The following is an 18184-nucleotide window of genomic DNA, read 5'->3' as shown; positions in this document are numbered from 1 at the left end:
CACTGGCACGGGCAGTCGGTCCTCTGGGAATCGGTGCGTACGTGTCGGAAATGACAGGAATATTCGCTGCTTTGGTGTGACAGGAGAAGCGTGCCCTTGTCTTTCGGCACGGCCCTTGGGTGGAACGATCCCCCCAGCACCCAGCGCTGCAGCACAGCCTGCCTGCCTTCTACAGCTTCCAGCTGAGCCTTCGGCGGTTCTTGTGAGGCCAAACTGACGGTAACAGCGAGTGCGCCCAGCGCTGCCAGGAAGAATTCCTGCCTGACAGTAAAGACCTTTACTGTTGAGCGAATGTGTTCCAGGTGAAAAGAGGCAAAGACCCGACGTGTGCGGTCCCCCTGTTCCTGCAGTGGGTGCCCCGCAGCCCCCGGGCTCTGGAGGGGGCAGGAGGCAGGAGCAGGGTGCAGGCAGGCACAGTCCCTGCCTGCTCTGGCAGGAGCAGCTCTGGGCCAAGCAAACGTCCCCGTCCCAGAGCCAGGACCTGGGGGAGACCCGGCAGAGGCGGGGGGTCAGCAAGGGACCCAAAGGGGAGGTTTGGCAAAGGGACGGGGGAGGGCGCGCATCAAGGGCTGTGTGGAAGAACCACGGCACCAGGGATGGAGGAAAGATATTTTAAGATATTTTATTTTTCAGGTGGGGTCATTGCAGGGACTTCCCCAGCCCTACACCCCCAACTGCTCTCTCCAGGCTGCCCGCTGCAGTCAGGGATAATTTTGCCTCAGGGGCTTGCGGGAGCACCTGCAGCAGCACTGCCGGTCCCGTTTCCACCAGGCGCTGACACGCCTGCAGAGCTGGGCACGGGACTCCCGCAGGGCACGGCCCCCCTTGCACAGCCCCGGGGCCACCCAGGCACGCATCCTGCCCGTGGGCACCCGCTGCTGGGGACTGGGCTCCGCTGGGCTGCTCCCGCCCGGCGCCGCCCAGATGGTGCTGCCCATGGTCACGGGGGTGTCAGGGTCTGGCTCCACGTCCCTGGGTCTCTGTACCACTTCGCCCTCATCCCCAGAGACCTGCTCTTGACTGGTCCCAGCTGACCTCTCCAGTGGGGGGTCCTGGCCCAGGGCTGGTCCCAGATTCTCCACCAGCGCCTGATCATCCTTGGGGGTCTGGGCGGGTCCTGAGCGCTCTTGTGCCGCCAGATCTGCTGTGGCACCGGGGCAGGGCTCCGGGAAGGAGCAGACGGTGTCCGCAGAACTGGAGCTGCTCATCGGGAGGGAGCTCAGCGATGGTGACCACAGTAGCGGGCACAGGCGCTCTGTGCTCGGCAACGTCGCGCTGGCACTGCAGGGGAGGAGAGAGGGAGGTGAACCTGCTGCACCGCGGCCCCTCCGGCGGGACGGGCAGGGCTGCCCAGCGCGGGCAGGGCACGGGCTGAGGGTCTGGGGCAGGATCTGGGGCCTCCCCCAGCACTCACCATTTCTGCAGGGTCGGTTGTTTGCTCTTCTCCATCTTGGCGTCAGCTGTCCCATGCTTTGCCTTCTGCCTTGAACTCTGCAGGACACCAAGAGCTGGGTGAGACGGGAGCAGCTCCCAGGCCACATCACCCCCACAGCCCCTCACCCCACCCACCCCATCCCACTCCCCACCACAGCGCGGTGCAGCCGTCACATACCCAGAGCCACTGGGCAAACATGGCGCCGAGCACGAAGTACACCTCAGTGAACATCACTACGCACAGCATCTCGGCCAGGGTGCTCGACCGTTCCCAACTCCCCCAGATCCCTCAGCGCTGGCTCAGCCCGACTCTTCAACCCCTCCAGGGATCCCGGGGACTCCCCCCTGCCCTGGGCAGCCCATTCCAACGCCCAACAGCCCCTTCTGCACAGAAATCCTTCCTCAGAGCCAGCCTGACCCTGCCCTGGGCAGCTTGAGGCCATTCCCTCGGGGCCTGGCGCTGGGGCCTTGGCTCCAGAGACTCATCCCCCCTCTCTGCCCCCTCCTGGCAGGGAGTTGCAGAGGGCCAGGAGGTCTCCCCTCAGCCTCCTCTGCTCCAGACTGAACCCCCCCAGTTCCCCCAGCCGCTCCCCAGCAGACCTGTGCTCCAGACCCTGCCCCAGCTCCGTTGCCCTTCTCTGGCCACGCTCGAGTCATTCAATGGCCTTTTTGGGGTGAGGGGCCCAAAACTGAACCCAGGAATCGAGGGGCGGCCTCCCCAGTGCCGAGCCCAGGGCTCAGATCCCTTCCCTGGCCCTGCTGGCCACGCCAGTGCTGACACAAGCCAGGATGCCGTTGCCCTCCTTGGCCCCCTGTCACTGATTTGACACCAATCAGAATTATTACAATTAATAATGTTTGATTCCAGTATGAATACAGAAATATTTTAGTAGGGTTACATGTTTACATCTTGCATTTTGCACATCTAACCAGAAACCAATGCTACTGTGAATTCCTCTGTATAGCCCTGTACCAAGGCCGAAGAATTGGTCAGTAATCATTTACTAGGTACACCTAGATACTGCTTAGGGAATTAGATTTAGAATTGAAAATAATTCTGTTTGAAGTTGTTGGAGATGTCTAGACACAGAAGTAATTTATTACCTAGAATACATTGGATAATGCCTCAGAAGTACCACAACCTGAGAGTAATGAGAACTGGGGAGAATGAACTGTCACAGTTTACAGATCTCTGCCAAGGAACAGTGAAACTGGGTAATGGGTAATTCCGGCAGGGGGAGATCGCGACCACCGACTCATGGGCCACCGACCCAAATCACACCCCAGACTCATTTCTAGACATTTCTAAGCTTCAGTGCGCAGAATCGGAAGTAGGAGGGAAGTATGATAATGATTTCCAGGAATTCTTGTGTTTAGGTATGAATACTTAATGAATATGTATGAATGAATAATATAGAAACTGTATAATTCTTGTGACTGGTGTGCGTTGTTGGTGAGAGCACGCACCCGCGCACCCGGCCGTCAATAAACAAGTGTCTGCTTATCTGCATCACATTGGAGTCGGTAAGTTATCTTCATCCCGGATTTCGGGGACAGTTTCTGGCACCCCAGATGGGACCTCGCTGAGAGACCGGAGGAGTCGGGGACCTGATCGGTTCCAGCCGGCACCGAGGATTTCTCGGGGACACCCATCGATCCCCGATCCATGCGGCTCTCCGCGACGTCCCCTGGATTTTGGTAAGACACTTCTCTTTTGTACTGGGATAAGTGGGTTAGAGTCCCACCAGTAGGAGCGGGTTAGAGTCCCACTGTACAAGCCTGCCTGTCAGACGCGGCGAAAGCTGCGCAGGGTTGGGCTAGAGGATCCTCGTGTATTGGAAGCCGAGGCCTCTGCCCGTAAGACACAAGCGAAAGCTATTGCAGGGTTGGACAGCTGGATTTGGAAACAAGAGACCCTATACGCTGTAGAGTTCTCAGAAGGAGTGCATTTAATTGGAAGTTAAAAGTTTTTATGCACTCAGTTGTGGTACTGGTTGTTTCGTCAATTGAATATTGTACGGTAATTAAGAATTGTGTTGTATTGTGTTATATACCTTTGTTTGTCGTAGTAACTGTAGAAAGGTGTGAGCGTGTTTGTGAGCGTGAGACGTGCAACTGAGCACGAAGCGGGTGTGGGGTTCGGATCCGCGGTTCTGTTATCCCGCGCGGGGTGCAGCCGGAGAAGGACGAAGCGATAGGCTTGAGCGAGTGATCGATTGTATATTGTGTTAACAAAGTAACTGAACCATGGCATCTACGCTGACTCGTTTGTTTAAAAGCAAAAGGATGTGTAATCTGGCTGCAAATGACAAAGTTCTGAAAACTTCTCCGTTAGGATGTTTGTTAGCACACTGGGGAGAGGTACATGATGATTTGAGGAAAAGTCAGATGATTGAATATTGTAATCGCTGGTGGCCTCTGTATACTCTGGGTGATCAGGGAAAATGGCTCGTGAATGGGACACTGCATTATAATACCATTCTGCAGTTAATGCTGTTTTGTAGAAGAGAAGGGAAATGAAGTGCCGTATGTTGATTTTTTTTTTTTCCTATTTAAGACAAAGGAAGGATTGGCAGAAAGAATGTAAGCTGATTAGTAGGGATAATTTAGTAATGGCTATAACTTTTGACGATAAAAAGGTGAAAAAGTGTTGTTCAACATGTGAACTTGAAAAGATTGTTTGAAGGAAAGAATTGCTTCTACTGAAAAGGATGGAGGGCCAGAATTAGATATATCCCCTCCACAGGGAGAACGGCATCGGGGGCGAGAATATAGAGAACAGGTAGAGGAACCTGAGAGTAGCGGACTAGAGGATGTGGATGAAGGGCCGTCTGAGGTTGTAATTCATACCCCTGCATCTCGAAAGAACTCGGCAGCAGGTACAAACAATAGCTCCCCTGCGGCAGGGAGCTGGCAACGATGGGCCGGTGTATGTGAAAGTGCCTTTTCAGTGACGGATTCGATGGCTTGGAAGCAGGCAGCAGGAGTGTACAGAGAGGATCCGGAGAGAACAGGCAGAGTGGCAGATACTATCATCAGAACACAGAACCCGGACTGGAGTGATTTACAGGTGATTTTAGCTAATGTGTTAGATGATACAGAAAAAAACAGATGGTATTGGAGGCTGGCAAAGCACAGGCAGAAGTGACTGTATTGAGTGGGACAGCAGGTGGAATATTAGAGCAGAACTTTCTGTCTGGGGATCCGCAGTGGGGATCCAAATAATGTGGAGCACAGAGAAAGACTGAGTCGGTATCAGAAATGGGTTTTACATGGAGTTAAACACGCCATGCCTAGGTTTCTGAACTGGTCTAAATTGTATGAGGTGAGACAAGATAAGAATGAATCTCCCTCAGCGTTTCTGGGAAGACTAAAAGAAGCTGCCAGAAAGAATAAATACTGATTTGAAAGTAGAAACTGAGGCAGCTCAGATATAATTGGCTTGGATTTTTATAGAACAATCGGTACCAGATATAAGAAAGAAACTGATTGATAATTTTTGAAATATAAACTCTTGGAGGAGTGTGAATCTGAGGATAAAACTCTCATTCTACCAGTCAGAAAACCGTCGGGTGAATATAGGTTAGTGCAAGACTTCAGAGCAGTGAATCACATAGTTAAGGGTATATATCCTGTAGCAGCAAATCCTTGCACGCTGTTAACAGCTTTAAAGGAGACTTATCAGTGGTTTACAGTGCTGGATTTAAAAGATGCTTTCTTTTGTATGCCTTGGAGAAGGAAAACAGAAAATTGTTTGCTTTCGAGTGGGAAAATCCACAAACAGGACAAAGATGCAGCTGACATGGACAAGACTACCCCAAGGATTTAGAAATAGCCCGATAATTTTTGGAAATCAGCTGGCAAAAGAGCTTGAAACACGGAAACAGGACAAACCAACACCTGGACATTTGCTTTTACAATATGTGGATGACACACTGATTGCTACAGAAAAAAAAAAGATTTACCTACATACAGGTAACAATAGATCTTTTTAATTTTCTGGCACCGAATGGGTACAAGGTAGCCAGGGGGAAAAAAAAAAAAAAAAGCGCCCAAATAGCTTGTCAGACTGTGATATATTTGGACTTTGAGATTTCAGAAGGGCAGCGGCAATTAGGAACAGAACACTGAGAAGCCATGTGAGCCCGAAAATATTCATGAACTCAGAGCATTCTTAGGAATGACAGGGTGGTGCCGCCTCTGGATCATGAGTTATGGTCTGACAGCTAAACTGCTACATGAGGCCCAAAGAACTCTCCTTCGACATGGGGCCCACAGCAACAACGGGCTGTCACAGAACTGAACCGCTTTAATGCCTGCGCCTGCCTTAGGACTTCTGGACATCACCAAAGGCTGTGAGCTGTTGGCTCACGAAAGACAACGCCTGGCACTGGGTGTGCTGACTCAGAAGACGGGAAGCTGGAAACGACCTGTCGGATACTTCTCTAAACAACTGGACACGGGGAGCAAAGGGTGCCCAAACTGCCTTCGAGCTGTGGCTGCAACAGTGATGCTCACACAGGCAGCTCAGAAATTAACTTTGGGAAGCACAATAACAGTCTGTGTCCCACAGACGGTGATAACTGGTTTAGAACAGAAGGGGGGACATTGGCTGTCTCTGAGCTGAATGATGAAGTACCAGGTAGTACTGGCTGAACAAGATGGTGTGAGTCTAAAAACAACTAACCTGGTAAATCCTGCAGTGTTTTTAAGTTCCACACAGGAAGAAGAGCCACTGGAGCAGGACTGCTTGGCTGCTATCGAGTATGTTTATTCCAGTCGAGAAGATCTGAAGGATGTACCCTTGGAGCAACCAGACTGGGAATTGTACACAGATGGCAGCAGCTTTATGGAGCAAGGAGTTCGATACGCTGGGCATGCGGTAACAACAGACACCACAGTTAGAGAGGCAAAGGCACTGACGAGTGCCACATCAGCTTAGAGATCAGAACTCATTGCTTTGATTCGAACCTTAGAACTAAGGGAAACGAAGAAAGTAAATACTTGGACAGACTCAAAGTATGCTCTTGGGGTGGTACATGTCCATGGAGCTTTGTGGAAAAAAAAAAAAAATTACTGTCCTCTCAGGGATCAAATATTATGCATCAAAATTACATTTGACAATTATTACAAGCAGTTCAAAAACCAAATCAGGTAGCAATCATGCACTGTAAAGCACACCTAATTAGGAACACAAAAGAAATTGCTAGAAGTAATTTGGCCGACCGGACAGCAAGAGAACGAATATTTCAAATGGCATTAATTCCCTCCAAAACAGTAACCCCTCACAGACGAGCAGTAGTTCCACCTTTGTTAATAAAAGAAAGAATGCAAACCAAACCTCAAGAATGTCATTAGGGAGCAGAAGCTTTAGTAACTTCTTTACAAAAACAAGTTTTATCTGTCAAGATGATAGACATGGCTAAATTAATAACTGCAAAATGTGACGTATGTTTGAAAAACAATCCAGTAACCAGGAAAAGAGTTCAAACGGGTAGATTAAAATTAAAAACTTGGGACAGTACCTGGATTAAAGGCGTGTTTGCAATCCTTCCCCCGACAGTAGACAAAGGCACTACCCGACAAGGAAAGGGACATGTAGTACCATGGTAGAAATGTGAAAGGGTGTATGATTGCAGCAATGCAGACTTAATAATTCAAAGAATTCCTCATTTGGCAGCTGCTTTAAAGTTTGGCTGTTATTGTCGAGGTGTTCATAATAACCTCACCATGACTAGTCTCTTTACACCCAGAAGAGGATACTCCTCTAGTTGTAAGAAATCTGCCATTCAGAGCCCAGGGCATTTAGTTTGGGCATTAAGTGATGGCACCCCGGACAACCCACTTACCGGTAGATGGTAAGGTGAAACAAATTACTTTAGGCCTGCCAACATTGTGTCCGATTGGGAAGAAATCACCACTCAAGGGATCCCTGGAAAATTTAAAATTACATCGAATCAAAAGGTCTGAAACGGATGATGACGCTTGGAATGAACCAACAACAGGAGTAAAAAATTGGCTGGGCTTTAGAGTCTGTTTGAACCCAATAGCGTCCTACAGGAATAGAGAATGGCTTTATCACTTAACAGGACAAGGAGAAAAATTGGCCGATGTTACAAGAAAAGGATTTCAAGAATTAAACATCCAATTACAGGTAACTTCTAGAATGACACTTCAGAACAGGATGGCACTAGACATGCTTCTGTTGAAAGAGCATGGAGTGTGTGGATATCGCAAAGACAGATTGGATCATTGCTGCATTCATATCCCGAATGTTACACAGGATGGAGAACAGGATTTAGATCTGTGAGGCAAAATCGGAAAAGAAACAGAAACCATTCGAGAAGATATGTCAGAAGATCGGCTAGGAAACATTTTTAGTGGATTAGGATAGAATTTGAGCTCTTGGCTGAAATCCTTAATCAAAATTCTGTTTTTGCTATGAATTGTCCTGTTGATGATTATGTTGGTAACATACAGTTTACTAATAGGCTGCAATATATCGTAGAATGATGAGAGAAGTACCCACTATGCCACCAGGCTACAGCGCGCCACCACCATCATCTGGCAAGACAAACTTTGGCCTCAAAGATGAAAATGAATAAAAGTGTGAAAGTATTGAAATGATTTTCAACACCTTCAAAGGGGGGAAATGTTACTGATTTTATTATCAACTGAAATTAAATTGTGTTTGATTTTAATATAAGCATAGAATTAAGGGATATTTTAGTAAAAATCATTTTACATTTATTGTAGTTTGAATCTAGCAACTGACTGCTCCTCTAAAATCCCCTGTACAGCCCCGTACCAAGGCTGAAGGGACTGGTCACAACTGTTTAGTAGGAACGGTTAGAACCCAGGTAACGAAACACGAGGTGATTTGTAACCTGATTTATAATACATGTACAGGACTAGAAGAATGCAAGTAGCTGTCAAGGTCCAGGATGAACGGGAACTGAGGGCAGTGACCGTAACAGCTGGCAGGTACCTGCCAAGAAAACCGTGTCCTTAAGCAAAAGGTAATTCCGGCAGGGGGAGATGGCGACCCCCGGCTCACGGACCACCTGCTCCCATTACACCCAGAGCCATTTCTAGACATTTCTAACCTCTACTGCGCAGAATCGGAAATAGGAGGAGAATATGTGAATGATTTCCTGGAAGTTGTATGCTTATGTATGAAGACTTAATGAATATGGATGAGTAAGTTCTAGATAAGGTGTGTGATTCTGGTGCCTGGCACGTGTTGTTGGTGAGAGCGCTCCCCTACACGTCCGGCCGTCAGTAAAGAAGTGTCTGCTTATCTGCATCACACTGGAGTCGAGAAGTTATTTTTATCCCGGATTTCGGGGACAGTTTCAAGGGGCATCTGTCCCGTGAGCGATCTTTGCTTCATTATCCACAAAACGTGTATTAAAGTTGACATCCCTGAATATGCTAATAAAGACTAACGAGATCATGCTAATTACAGCACCCCACGAAGCGCCTTGCCCCTCCCCACACCTATGACACGTGATATGTAGATCAATCTGGGGGAAGGACCCGAGGAAAGCGTGTATAAATGGGGGGGGGGCCAAGGATAACGGTGATGAGCAAGTGAAGAAGTGAAGTGAAGCAGGTGGGTGCATCCCTGAACCCTCCTTGGCAGAACCAGCGCAGGAACCTGGACTGGTGATCTCTCTCCCTCTCTTCCCATCTCTCTCTCTCTTCTTCTCTTTTCCCCCTTGTTATCATTAAGGGACGCAAGGCGTATCATATCCCTTGCCATAATTTGTTCTTCACTTAGTCAGTTATTGTGTATCCAGTCAACACACTGTGGGAAATGAAGAAATGTTTATGTCTGCACTTTGAGACTTGTCTCACCAATCTCTGCTCCGTTGGGGATTTATGAATCTACGTCACTTGTCTCCCTCTTCGGAGCAGGACGTGACAGCAGGTGGGACCTGGAGGTGCCTAGATTTTCCTTCTGAACAGCACAGCCCTAACTGCCAAGTGTTTCTGGATGACCAGCATTAGGATGTCCTCAGAAAGCTGCACCAACATCCTTCCCAGCAGCGCCGACCCGCGGTGCAGTCTCTTACCTCTGCAGCTTCAGCTCTGCCTCCTCTGCCCTCCTCTGTGTTTCCCTCAAGTCAGCGGCCACCCGGGTATTTGTCACCATCTGCGTGCCATCAAAAAGCAGCTTGGCCAGCCTCTGTGAAGGAAGCGGCACACATTTCACACCCAAAGACCTGCGTTCTGGAGGGAGGGATGCTGCAGGAACCCTGCCTGCCCAGGGTCTGGCTCCTGTCCCCATGCTGAGGTGCCTGTGTGGAGCCCTAAGCTCTGTCTTCCTGCTACGGCAGGATCGATGAGCACCCGCGGGCCTCCCTCTCCTGGAAAGCCCCGCAGGCCATCAGCGCCAAGAGGAACACGCTCAGAGCACCCCCCTCTCTCACTTCCCCCGTGCGTGCAGATGCGGTTAGGCACGGCGGGGTTTTGGTTTGGATGCTTGGCGTCACTCCTACGCCCTTACAATCCACGGGAAATCCTACCCCTAGGATCCAGCCCCCAAATCCCCCACCACCCAGTCCTGAGGAGTTCCTGTCCCTGCTGCTTCTCACATAAATGCTGCTGTGTGACACTAAGCACTGTACAAAGCTAAAAGAAGGGTAAAGCCAAATATCAGGGACCCAAGAGGATCTTCCCCTCCTACCGCCACACCTGCCTGCACTCCTCAATGTGCTTGTGGCTCTTCCTCTGCTCTTCCTCCTCCTCCTCCTCCTCAGGCACTTTTGGCTCCACATCTTCTCCAAGGGCCTCCCTGGGGCAGAAGAGGGAATAAGACTGAACATTTTACACCACATCATGCTCGGGGACGCCCTTGAATCCGGCATCCCAACCCAGACTGCATGGTTCAGCGCAGCACACTCTGCTCTCTCTTCCCCTCAGCAGGCTTAGTCCCAGGCCAGCAGGTCCCTGCAGATGCAGAAAGGAGGCAGGAAAGGTGGGGACAGCCGCCCAGAGGGAAAACAGCGTCCAGGCTTCTTTTTCTACATCTGGGACTGCAGCCCAAGGCTAGTTACTGCTTCAGCACAAGGCTGGGGAGGCTCAGCCTCTGTTTGCTTTCCAGGTGGGGATGGGGCAGGCATGGGGCAGAGGCTGTCAGGGGGCAGCCCTTAGGTGGCTGGGGGGGACCCCGGCTTGGCCATGAAGACAGCCAGCTTCTGTCCGGAGCCATTCCAGCATTGGCACTGATCCCATGGCCCAATATCCCCCAGGCTGGAGGGGCCTCTAAGGCTTGGGAGAGGCCCCCACTTCAGTCCTGCTTCGGGGAAAGGTGTGTGCCATGGCTGGTGAGCCCCAGGTCTGGGAACAGCAGCCTGCTCCAGGATGCCACTAGTCTGATGCAGATTTTGTCCAGGGGGGCAGCGGGTCCATGGCAGGGGAATCTCTTGGGGAAGGGGGTATTGCTGCCTCAGTGCTGTGCCTCGGACAGGGCGGGGATGTCCTTGCCTTTGGGATGAGCAGACATCGGGAGGTCCCCGTGCTCCTAATATCTGGCAGAGAACAGGGAGCGTCTCTGGCTTGGGATTCAGGGGAGCGCCAAGGCCAGTTTGGGGAGAGATCCCGGGTCCCGTGAAGGCTGGCAAGGCCACATCGGGTGGCTGCCCCCCGCCAGTTTTTGGTAGGGGTCCTGGCCCCAGTGCCGTTGTGGGACAGGGGATATTCTGACACCTGGAGTCGGTCTCTGAGCCTGTGCTGGCCCGGGCTGGGGTCAGGACTGGCTGCCAGCTCGGGGCGCAGGATGTGGAACCGGCCCCGGCCTGGGGGTGGGGGCATCAAGCCCGGCACCGTTCTGGGGAGGGGAGATCATCTGTGACCTGAACCGGGCTGTGGGGAGAAGGTGAGGGACTTGGTGCCGGTCCGGGGCAGGGAGGGGCCTGGACCCGGCTCCGATCTGGGCGGCGGGGGCGGCTGGGGGTCAGGCCCACGCAGCCGGGGCACCGGGGACGAGCGCCGCTTCTCGCCGGGGCTCGGCATCGAGGAGGGCGGCGACGCGAGGGCGGCGGGCGGCGACGCGCTCCTCGGCGCCGGGGTCGGGGCCGCGGGGGCTGAGGGCCGGGGCCGGGCCCCGCCGAGCCGCCTCCGCGCCGGCTCCCCGCCTCACGCGGCCCCGCAGACACAGCGCATGCGCGGCGCGGCCGGACCGGCCCCGGGCAAACGGCGGCGCCGGGCAAACGGCGGCGCCGGGCAAACGGCGGCGCCGGGCAAACGGCGGCGCCGGGCAAACGGCGGCGCCGGGCAAACGGCGGCGCCGGGCAAACGGCGGCGCCGGGCAAACGGCGGCCGCGAGCGCGGCGCTCGGGCCGGGCTGCGGGGCAGCGACGGCCGCGGGGCCCCGTGTCCTCTGCGCCGCCGGGCCGGGCCGCGCCGCCGCCTGGTGCCGCCCGCACACACGGGCGGCAGCGATCGGGGCTTCTCCGACAGCCCGCTCGAGCCCGGCCGCCGGGGGGTGAACGCGCAGCCGGAGCCCGGCGGCCCCGACCTCGTGCTGCTCCCCGCGCCGGGGGAAGGGCCTTCCCCGGGGTGAGGAGTGGGGGGGTTCGGGTTGAGCCCGCGGCGGCCTCAGCGGGAGGAGCGCGGGCCTTACGGCTGCTCTCAATTAGACAGCCCCCCACCAAAATAATGACAAATTACGACGAGCGCAGGAAACTAGCTCTCCGTAAATTGCAGGTTCGAATGTCTGTGCGCGGAGAACAGAACAGCTTTCCAGGGTTCAACGGCACCCCAGAACGCAGAACAAAGAACTCTGTGGGGTTTAACGGCCACCCCAAACGCTTGATCACTCACCTGACAAGCGAGGGCTCTCCACCTCGAGGACCTGCTCAGGGCAGCGCCCCGACCCAGATCACCTGGAGGAGCTTCCTTGGGCGACGTCCCGACCCCAGGGGAGAGTCCTCGACCGACGGCAGCGAGCTGCTCCAGGGGAGGAGCTCAAAATGGCTGCCCGAGGGGAGGAGCTCAAAATGGCTGCCCCAGGGCTCCATTGACACCCAGCCCCAATCTGACCTGTGCCCCGTAGCGGCTCCCGTTGGCCAAAGGCCCCAACTGCCGGGAAGCCCCGAGAGCAAAGGCAATCAGGAGCTGCTCCGCTCCAGCGGCCATGGAGCCCGATCTTCACTGGGGGGGACACCTGCCACAGCCTGCGCTTCCATACTTGCACGTGCTGATTAGCGCTGGCTCAGGGAACGGCCGGATCAGCTCCGGCCGAGGGACCTCTGACTCTTCTGCCACAGCCACGGCGGCTCTTTTTCTGCCAAAAGGTGGTTTGGGTTTGGAGTCCTGAGAGCTGGGATTTGTGAGTGCAAAGTCTCAGGAAAAGGGGGGAGCTGCTGCCTCCTGCCTGCCCGCAGTTGGGGCTCAGAGCTGTGAGGGGCCTCGCACAGGATTGTGCCCAAGGACCTCATGTTTGCAGCTCTGACGGGTCCATCCCGGGGAGGGCAGAGAAACCAGCAGACACCTGGGGAAGCCCCGCAGGGACTCTCCCCCAAACAACGCACTGGCACGGGCAGTCGGTCCTCTGGGAATCGGTGCGTACGTGTCGGAAATGACATGAATATTCGCTGCTTTGCTGTGACAGGAGAAGCGTGCCCTTGTCTTTCGGCACGGCCCTTGGGTGGAACGATCCCCCCAGCACCCAGCGCTGCAGCACAGCCTGCCTGCCTTCTACAGCTTCCAGCTGAGCCTTCGGCGGTTCTTGGGAGGCCAAACTGACGGTAACAGCGAGTGCGCCCAGCGCTGCCAGGAAGAATTCCTGCCTGACAGTAAAGACCTTTACTGTTGAGCGAATGTGTTCCAGGTGAAAAGAGGCAAAGACCCGACGTGTGCGGTCCCCCTGTTCCTGCAGTGGGTGCCCCGCAGCCCCCGGGCTCTGGAGGGGGCAGGAGGCAGGAGCAGGGTGCAGGCAGGCACAGTCCCTGCCTGCTCTGGCAGGAGCAGCTCTGGGCCAAGCAAACGTCCCCGTCCCAGAGCCAGGACCTGGGGGAGACCCGGCAGAGGCGGGGGGTCAGCAAGGGACCCAAAGGGGAGGTTTGGCAAAGGGACGGGGGAGGGCGCGCATCAAGGGCTGTGTGGAAGAACCACGGCACCAGGGATGGAGGAAAGATATTTTAAGATATTTTATTTTTCAGGTGGGGTCATTGCAGGGACTTCCCCAGCCCTACACCCCCAACTGCTCTCTCCAGGCTGCCCGCTGCAGTCAGGGATAATTTTGCCTCAGGGGCTTGCGGGAGCACCTGCAGCAGCACTGCCGGTCCCGTTTCCACCAGGCGCTGACACGCCTGCAGAGCTGGGCACGGGACTCCCGCAGGGCACGGCCCCCCTTGCACAGCCCCGGGGCCACCCAGGCACGCATCCTGCCCGTGGGCACCCGCTGCTGGGGACTGGGCTCCGCTGGGCTGCTCCCGCCCGGCGCCGCCCAGATGGTGCTGCCCATGGTCACGGGGGTGTCAGGGTCTGGCTCCACGTCCCTGGGTCTCTGTACCACTTCGCCCTCATCCCCAGAGACCTGCTCTTGACTGGTCCCAGCTGACCTCTCCAGTGGGGGGTCCTGGCCCAGGGCTGGTCCCAGATTCTCCACCAGCGCCTGATCATCCTTGGGGGTCTGGGCGGGTCCTGAGCGCTCTTGTGCCGCCAGATCTGCCGTGGCACCGGGGCAGGGCTCCGGGAAGGAGCAGACGGTGTCCGCAGAACTGGAGCTGCTCATCGGGAGGGAGCTCAGCGATGGTGACCACAGTAGCGGGCACAGGCGCTCTGTGCTCGGCAACGTCGCGCTGGCACTGCAGGGGAGGAGAGAGGGAGGTGAACCTGCTGCACCGCGGCCCCTCCGGCGGGACGGGCAGGGCTGCCCAGCGCGGGCAGGGCACGGGCTGAGGGTCTGGGGCAGGATCTGGGGCCTCCCCCAGCACTCACCATTTCTGCAGGGTCGGTTGTTTGCTCTTCTCCATCTTGGCGTCAGCTGTCCCATGCTTTGCCTTCTGCCTTGAACTCTGCAGGACACCAAGAGCTGGGTGAGACGGGAGCAGCTCCCAGGCCACATCACCCCCACAGCCCCTCACCCCACCCACCCCATCCCACTCCCCACCACAGCGCGGTGCAGCCGTCACATACCCAGAGCCACTGGGCAAACATGGCGCCGAGCACGAAGTACACCTCAGTGAACATCACTACGCACAGCATCTCGGCCAGGGTGCTCGACCGTTCCCAACTCCCCCAGATCCCTCAGCGCTGGCTCAGCCCGACTCTTCAACCCCTCCAGGGATCCCGGGGACTCCCCCCTGCCCTGGGCAGCCCATTCCAACGCCCAACAGCCCCTTCTGCACAGAAATCCTTCCTCAGAGCCAGCCTGACCCTGCCCTGGGCAGCTTGAGGCCATTCCCTCGGGGCCTGGCGCTGGGGCCTTGGCTCCAGAGACTCATCCCCCCTCTCTGCCCCCTCCTGGCAGGGAGTTGCAGAGGGCCAGGAGGTCTCCCCTCAGCCTCCTCTGCTCCAGACTGAACCCCCCCAGTTCCCCCAGCCGCTCCCCAGCAGACCTGTGCTCCAGACCCTGCCCCAGCTCCGTTGCCCTTCTCTGGCCACGCTCGAGTCATTCAATGGCCTTTTTGGGGTGAGGGGCCCAAAACTGAACCCAGGAATCGAGGGGCGGCCTCCCCAGTGCCGAGCCCAGGGCTCAGAGCCCTTCCCTGGCCCTGCTGGCCACGCCAGTGCTGACACAAGCCAGGATGCCGTTGCCCTCCTTGGCCCCCTGTCACTGATTTGACACCAATCAGAATTATTACAATTAATCATGTTTGATTCCAGTATGAATACAGAAATATTTTAGTAGGGTTACATGTTTACATCTTGCATTTTGCACATCTAACCAGAAACCAATGCTACTGTGAATTCCTCTGTATAGCCCTGTACCAAGGCCGAAGAATTGGTCAGTAATCATTTACTAGGTACACCTAGATACTGCTTAGGGAATTAGATTTAGAATTGAAAATAATTCTGTTTGAAGTTGTTGGAGATGTCTAGACACAGAAGTAATTTATTACCTAGAATACATTGGATAATGCCTCAGAAGTACCACAACCTGAGAGTAATGAGAACTGGGGAGAATGAACTGTCACAGTTTACAGATCTCTGCCAAGGAACAGTGAAACTGGGTAATGGGTAATTCCGGCAGGGGGAGATCGCGACCACCGACTCATGGGCCACCGACCCAAATCACACCCCAGACTCATTTCTAGACATTTCTAAGCTTCAATGCGCAGAATCGGAAGTAGGAGGGAAGTATGATAATGATTTCCAGGAATTCTTGTGTTTAGGTATGAATACTTAATGAATATGTATGAATGAATAATATAGAAACTGTATAATTCTTGTGACTGGTGTGCGTTGTTGGTGAGAGCACGCACCCGCGCACCCGGCCGTCAATAAACAAGTGTCTGCTTATCTGCATCACATTGGAGTCGGTAAGTTATCTTCATCCCGGATTTCGGGGACAGTTTCTGGCACCCCAGATGGGACCTCGCTGAGAGACCGGAGGAGTCGGGGACCTGATCGGTTCCAGCCGGCACCGAGGATTTCTCGGGGACACCCATCGATCCCCGATCCATGCGGCTCTTCGCGACGTCCCCTGGATTTTGGTAAGACACTTCTCTTTTGTACTGGGATAAGTGGGTTAGAGTCCCACCAGTAGGAGCGGGTTAGAGTCCCACTGTACAAGCCTGCCTGTCAGACGCGGCGAAAGCTGCGCAGGGTTGGGCTAGAGGATCCTCGTGTATTGGAAGCCGAGGCCTCTGCCCGTAAGACACAAGCGAAAGCTATTGCAGGGTTGGACAGCTGGATTTGGAAACAAGAGACCCTATACGCTGTAGAGTTCTCAGAAGGAGTGCATTTAATTGGAAGTTAAAAGTTTTTATGCACTCAGTTGTGGTACTGGTTGTTTCGTCAATTGAATATTGTACGGTAATTAAGAATTGTGTTGTATTGTGTTATATACCTTTGTTTGTCGTAGTAACTGTAGAAAGGTGTGAGCGTGTTTGTGAGCGTGAGACGTGCAACTGAGCACGAAGCGGGTGTGGGGTTCGGATCCGCGGTTCTGTTATCCCGCGCGGGGTGCAGCCGGAGAAGGACGAAGCGATAGGCTTGAGCGAGTGATCGATTGTATATTGTGTTAACAAAGTAACTGAACCATGGCATCTACGCTGACTCATTTGTTTAAAAGCAAAAGGATGTGTAATCTGGCTGCAAATGACAAAGTTCTGAAAACTTCTCCGTTAGGATGTTTGTTAGCACACTGGGGAGAGGTACATGATGATTTGAGGAAAAGTCAGATGATTGAATATTGTAATCGCTGGTGGCCTCTGTATACTCTGGGTGATCAGGGAAAATGGCTCGTGAATGGGACACTGCATTATAATACCATTCTGCAGTTAATGCTGTTTTGTAGAAGAGAAGGGAAATGAAGTGCCGTATGTTGATTTTTTTTTTTTCCTATTTAAGACAAAGGAAGGATTGGCAGAAAGAATGTAAGCTGATTAGTAGGGATAATTTAGTAATGGCTATAACTTTTGACGATAAAAAGGTGAAAAAGTGTTGTTCAACATGTGAACTTGAAAAGATTGTTTGAAGGAAAGAATTGCTTCTACTGAAAAGGATGGAGGGCCAGAATTAGATATATCCCCTCCACAGGGAGAACGGCATCGGGGGCGAGAATATAGAGAACAGGTAGAGGAACCTGAGAGTAGCGGACTAGAGGATGTGGATGAAGGGCCGTCTGAGGTTGTAATTCATACCCCTGCATCTCGAAAGAACTCGGCAGCAGGTACAAACAATAGCTCCCCTGCGGCAGGGAGCTGGCAACGATGGGCCGGTGTATGTGAAAGTGCCTTTTCAGTGACGGATTCGATGGCTTGGAAGCAGGCAGCAGGAGTGTACAGAGAGGATCCGGAGAGAACAGGCAGAGTGGCAGATACTATCATCAGAACACAGAACCCGGACTGGAGTGATTTACAGGTGATTTTAGCTAATGTGTTAGATGATACAGAAAAAAACAGATGGTATTGGAGGCTGGCAAAGCACAGGCAGAAGTGACTGTATTGAGTGGGACAGCAGGTGGAATATTAGAGCAGAACTTTCTGTCTGGGGATCCGCAGTGGGGATCCAAATAATGTGGAGCACAGAGAAAGACTGAGTCGGTATCAGAAATGGGTTTTACATGGAGTTAAACACGCCATGCCTAGGTTTCTGAACTGGTCTAAATTGTATGAGGTGAGACAAGATAAGAATGAATCTCCCTCAGCGTTTCTGGGAAGACTAAAAGAAGCTGCCAGAAAGAATAAATACTGATTTGAAAGTAGAAACTGAGGCAGCTCAGATATAATTGGCTTGGATTTTTATAGAACAATCGGTACCAGATATAAGAAAGAAACTGATTGATAATTTTTGAAATATAAACTCTTGGAGGAGTGTGAATCTGAGGATAAAACTCTCATTCTACCAGTCAGAAAACCGTCGGGTGAATATAGGTTAGTGCAAGACTTCAGAGCAGTGAATCACATAGTTAAGGGTATATATCCTGTAGCAGCAAATCCTTGCACGCTGTTAACAGCTTTAAAGGAGACTTATCAGTGGTTTACAGTGCTGGATTTAAAAGATGCTTTCTTTTGTATGCCTTGGAGAAGGAAAACAGAAAATTGTTTGCTTTCGAGTGGGAAAATCCACA

At 53.4% G+C, this 18184-nt stretch overlaps 2 protein-coding genes across 2 annotated transcripts; both read right to left on the bottom strand.

Annotated features, from left to right (window-relative positions):
• Positions 1-542: 542 nt before the first annotated feature.
• Positions 543-1513, bottom strand: LOC141967310 (uncharacterized). The gene is made up of 2 exons (XM_074920970.1): positions 1415-1513; positions 543-1281 (listed from the first exon to the last, which is right to left on the bottom strand). The coding sequence occupies exons 1-2, from the start codon at positions 1447-1449 to the stop codon at positions 702-704; spliced, it is 615 nt and encodes a 204-aa protein (XP_074777071.1). The 5' UTR covers positions 1450-1513; the 3' UTR covers positions 543-701.
• Positions 1514-13599: 12086 nt separating this feature from the next.
• On the bottom strand, positions 13600-14459 carry LOC141967303 (uncharacterized). The gene is made up of 2 exons (XM_074920956.1): positions 14386-14459; positions 13600-14252 (listed from the first exon to the last, which is right to left on the bottom strand). Exons 1-2 carry the CDS (start codon positions 14418-14420, stop codon positions 13673-13675), a joined length of 615 nt encoding a protein of 204 aa, XP_074777057.1. The 5' UTR covers positions 14421-14459; the 3' UTR covers positions 13600-13672.
• Positions 14460-18184: the final 3725 nt, after the last annotated feature.

Source organism: Athene noctua, chromosome 1 (genome assembly GCF_965140245.1).
Source record: "Athene noctua chromosome 1, bAthNoc1.hap1.1, whole genome shotgun sequence".
Classification (NCBI taxonomy): Eukaryota; Metazoa; Chordata; class Aves; order Strigiformes; family Strigidae; genus Athene; species Athene noctua.
Note: the sequence above shows the minus strand (reverse complement) of the source record. Positions and strands in the feature narration are given on the sequence as shown.

Excerpts from the sequence above, each read along its gene's own strand:
- LOC141967310 (XM_074920970.1), bottom strand. The coding sequence starts at position 1,449 with ATGGAGAAGAGCAAACAACCGACCCTGCAGAAATG. Across the intron at positions 1,282-1,414 it reads CAACCGACCCTGCAGAAATG|TGCCAGCGCGACGTTGCCGA; the intron begins GTGAGTGCTGGG and ends CCTCCCCTGCAG.
- LOC141967303 (XM_074920956.1), bottom strand. The coding sequence starts at position 14,420 with ATGGAGAAGAGCAAACAACCGACCCTGCAGAAATG. Across the intron at positions 14,253-14,385 it reads CAACCGACCCTGCAGAAATG|TGCCAGCGCGACGTTGCCGA; the intron begins GTGAGTGCTGGG and ends CCTCCCCTGCAG.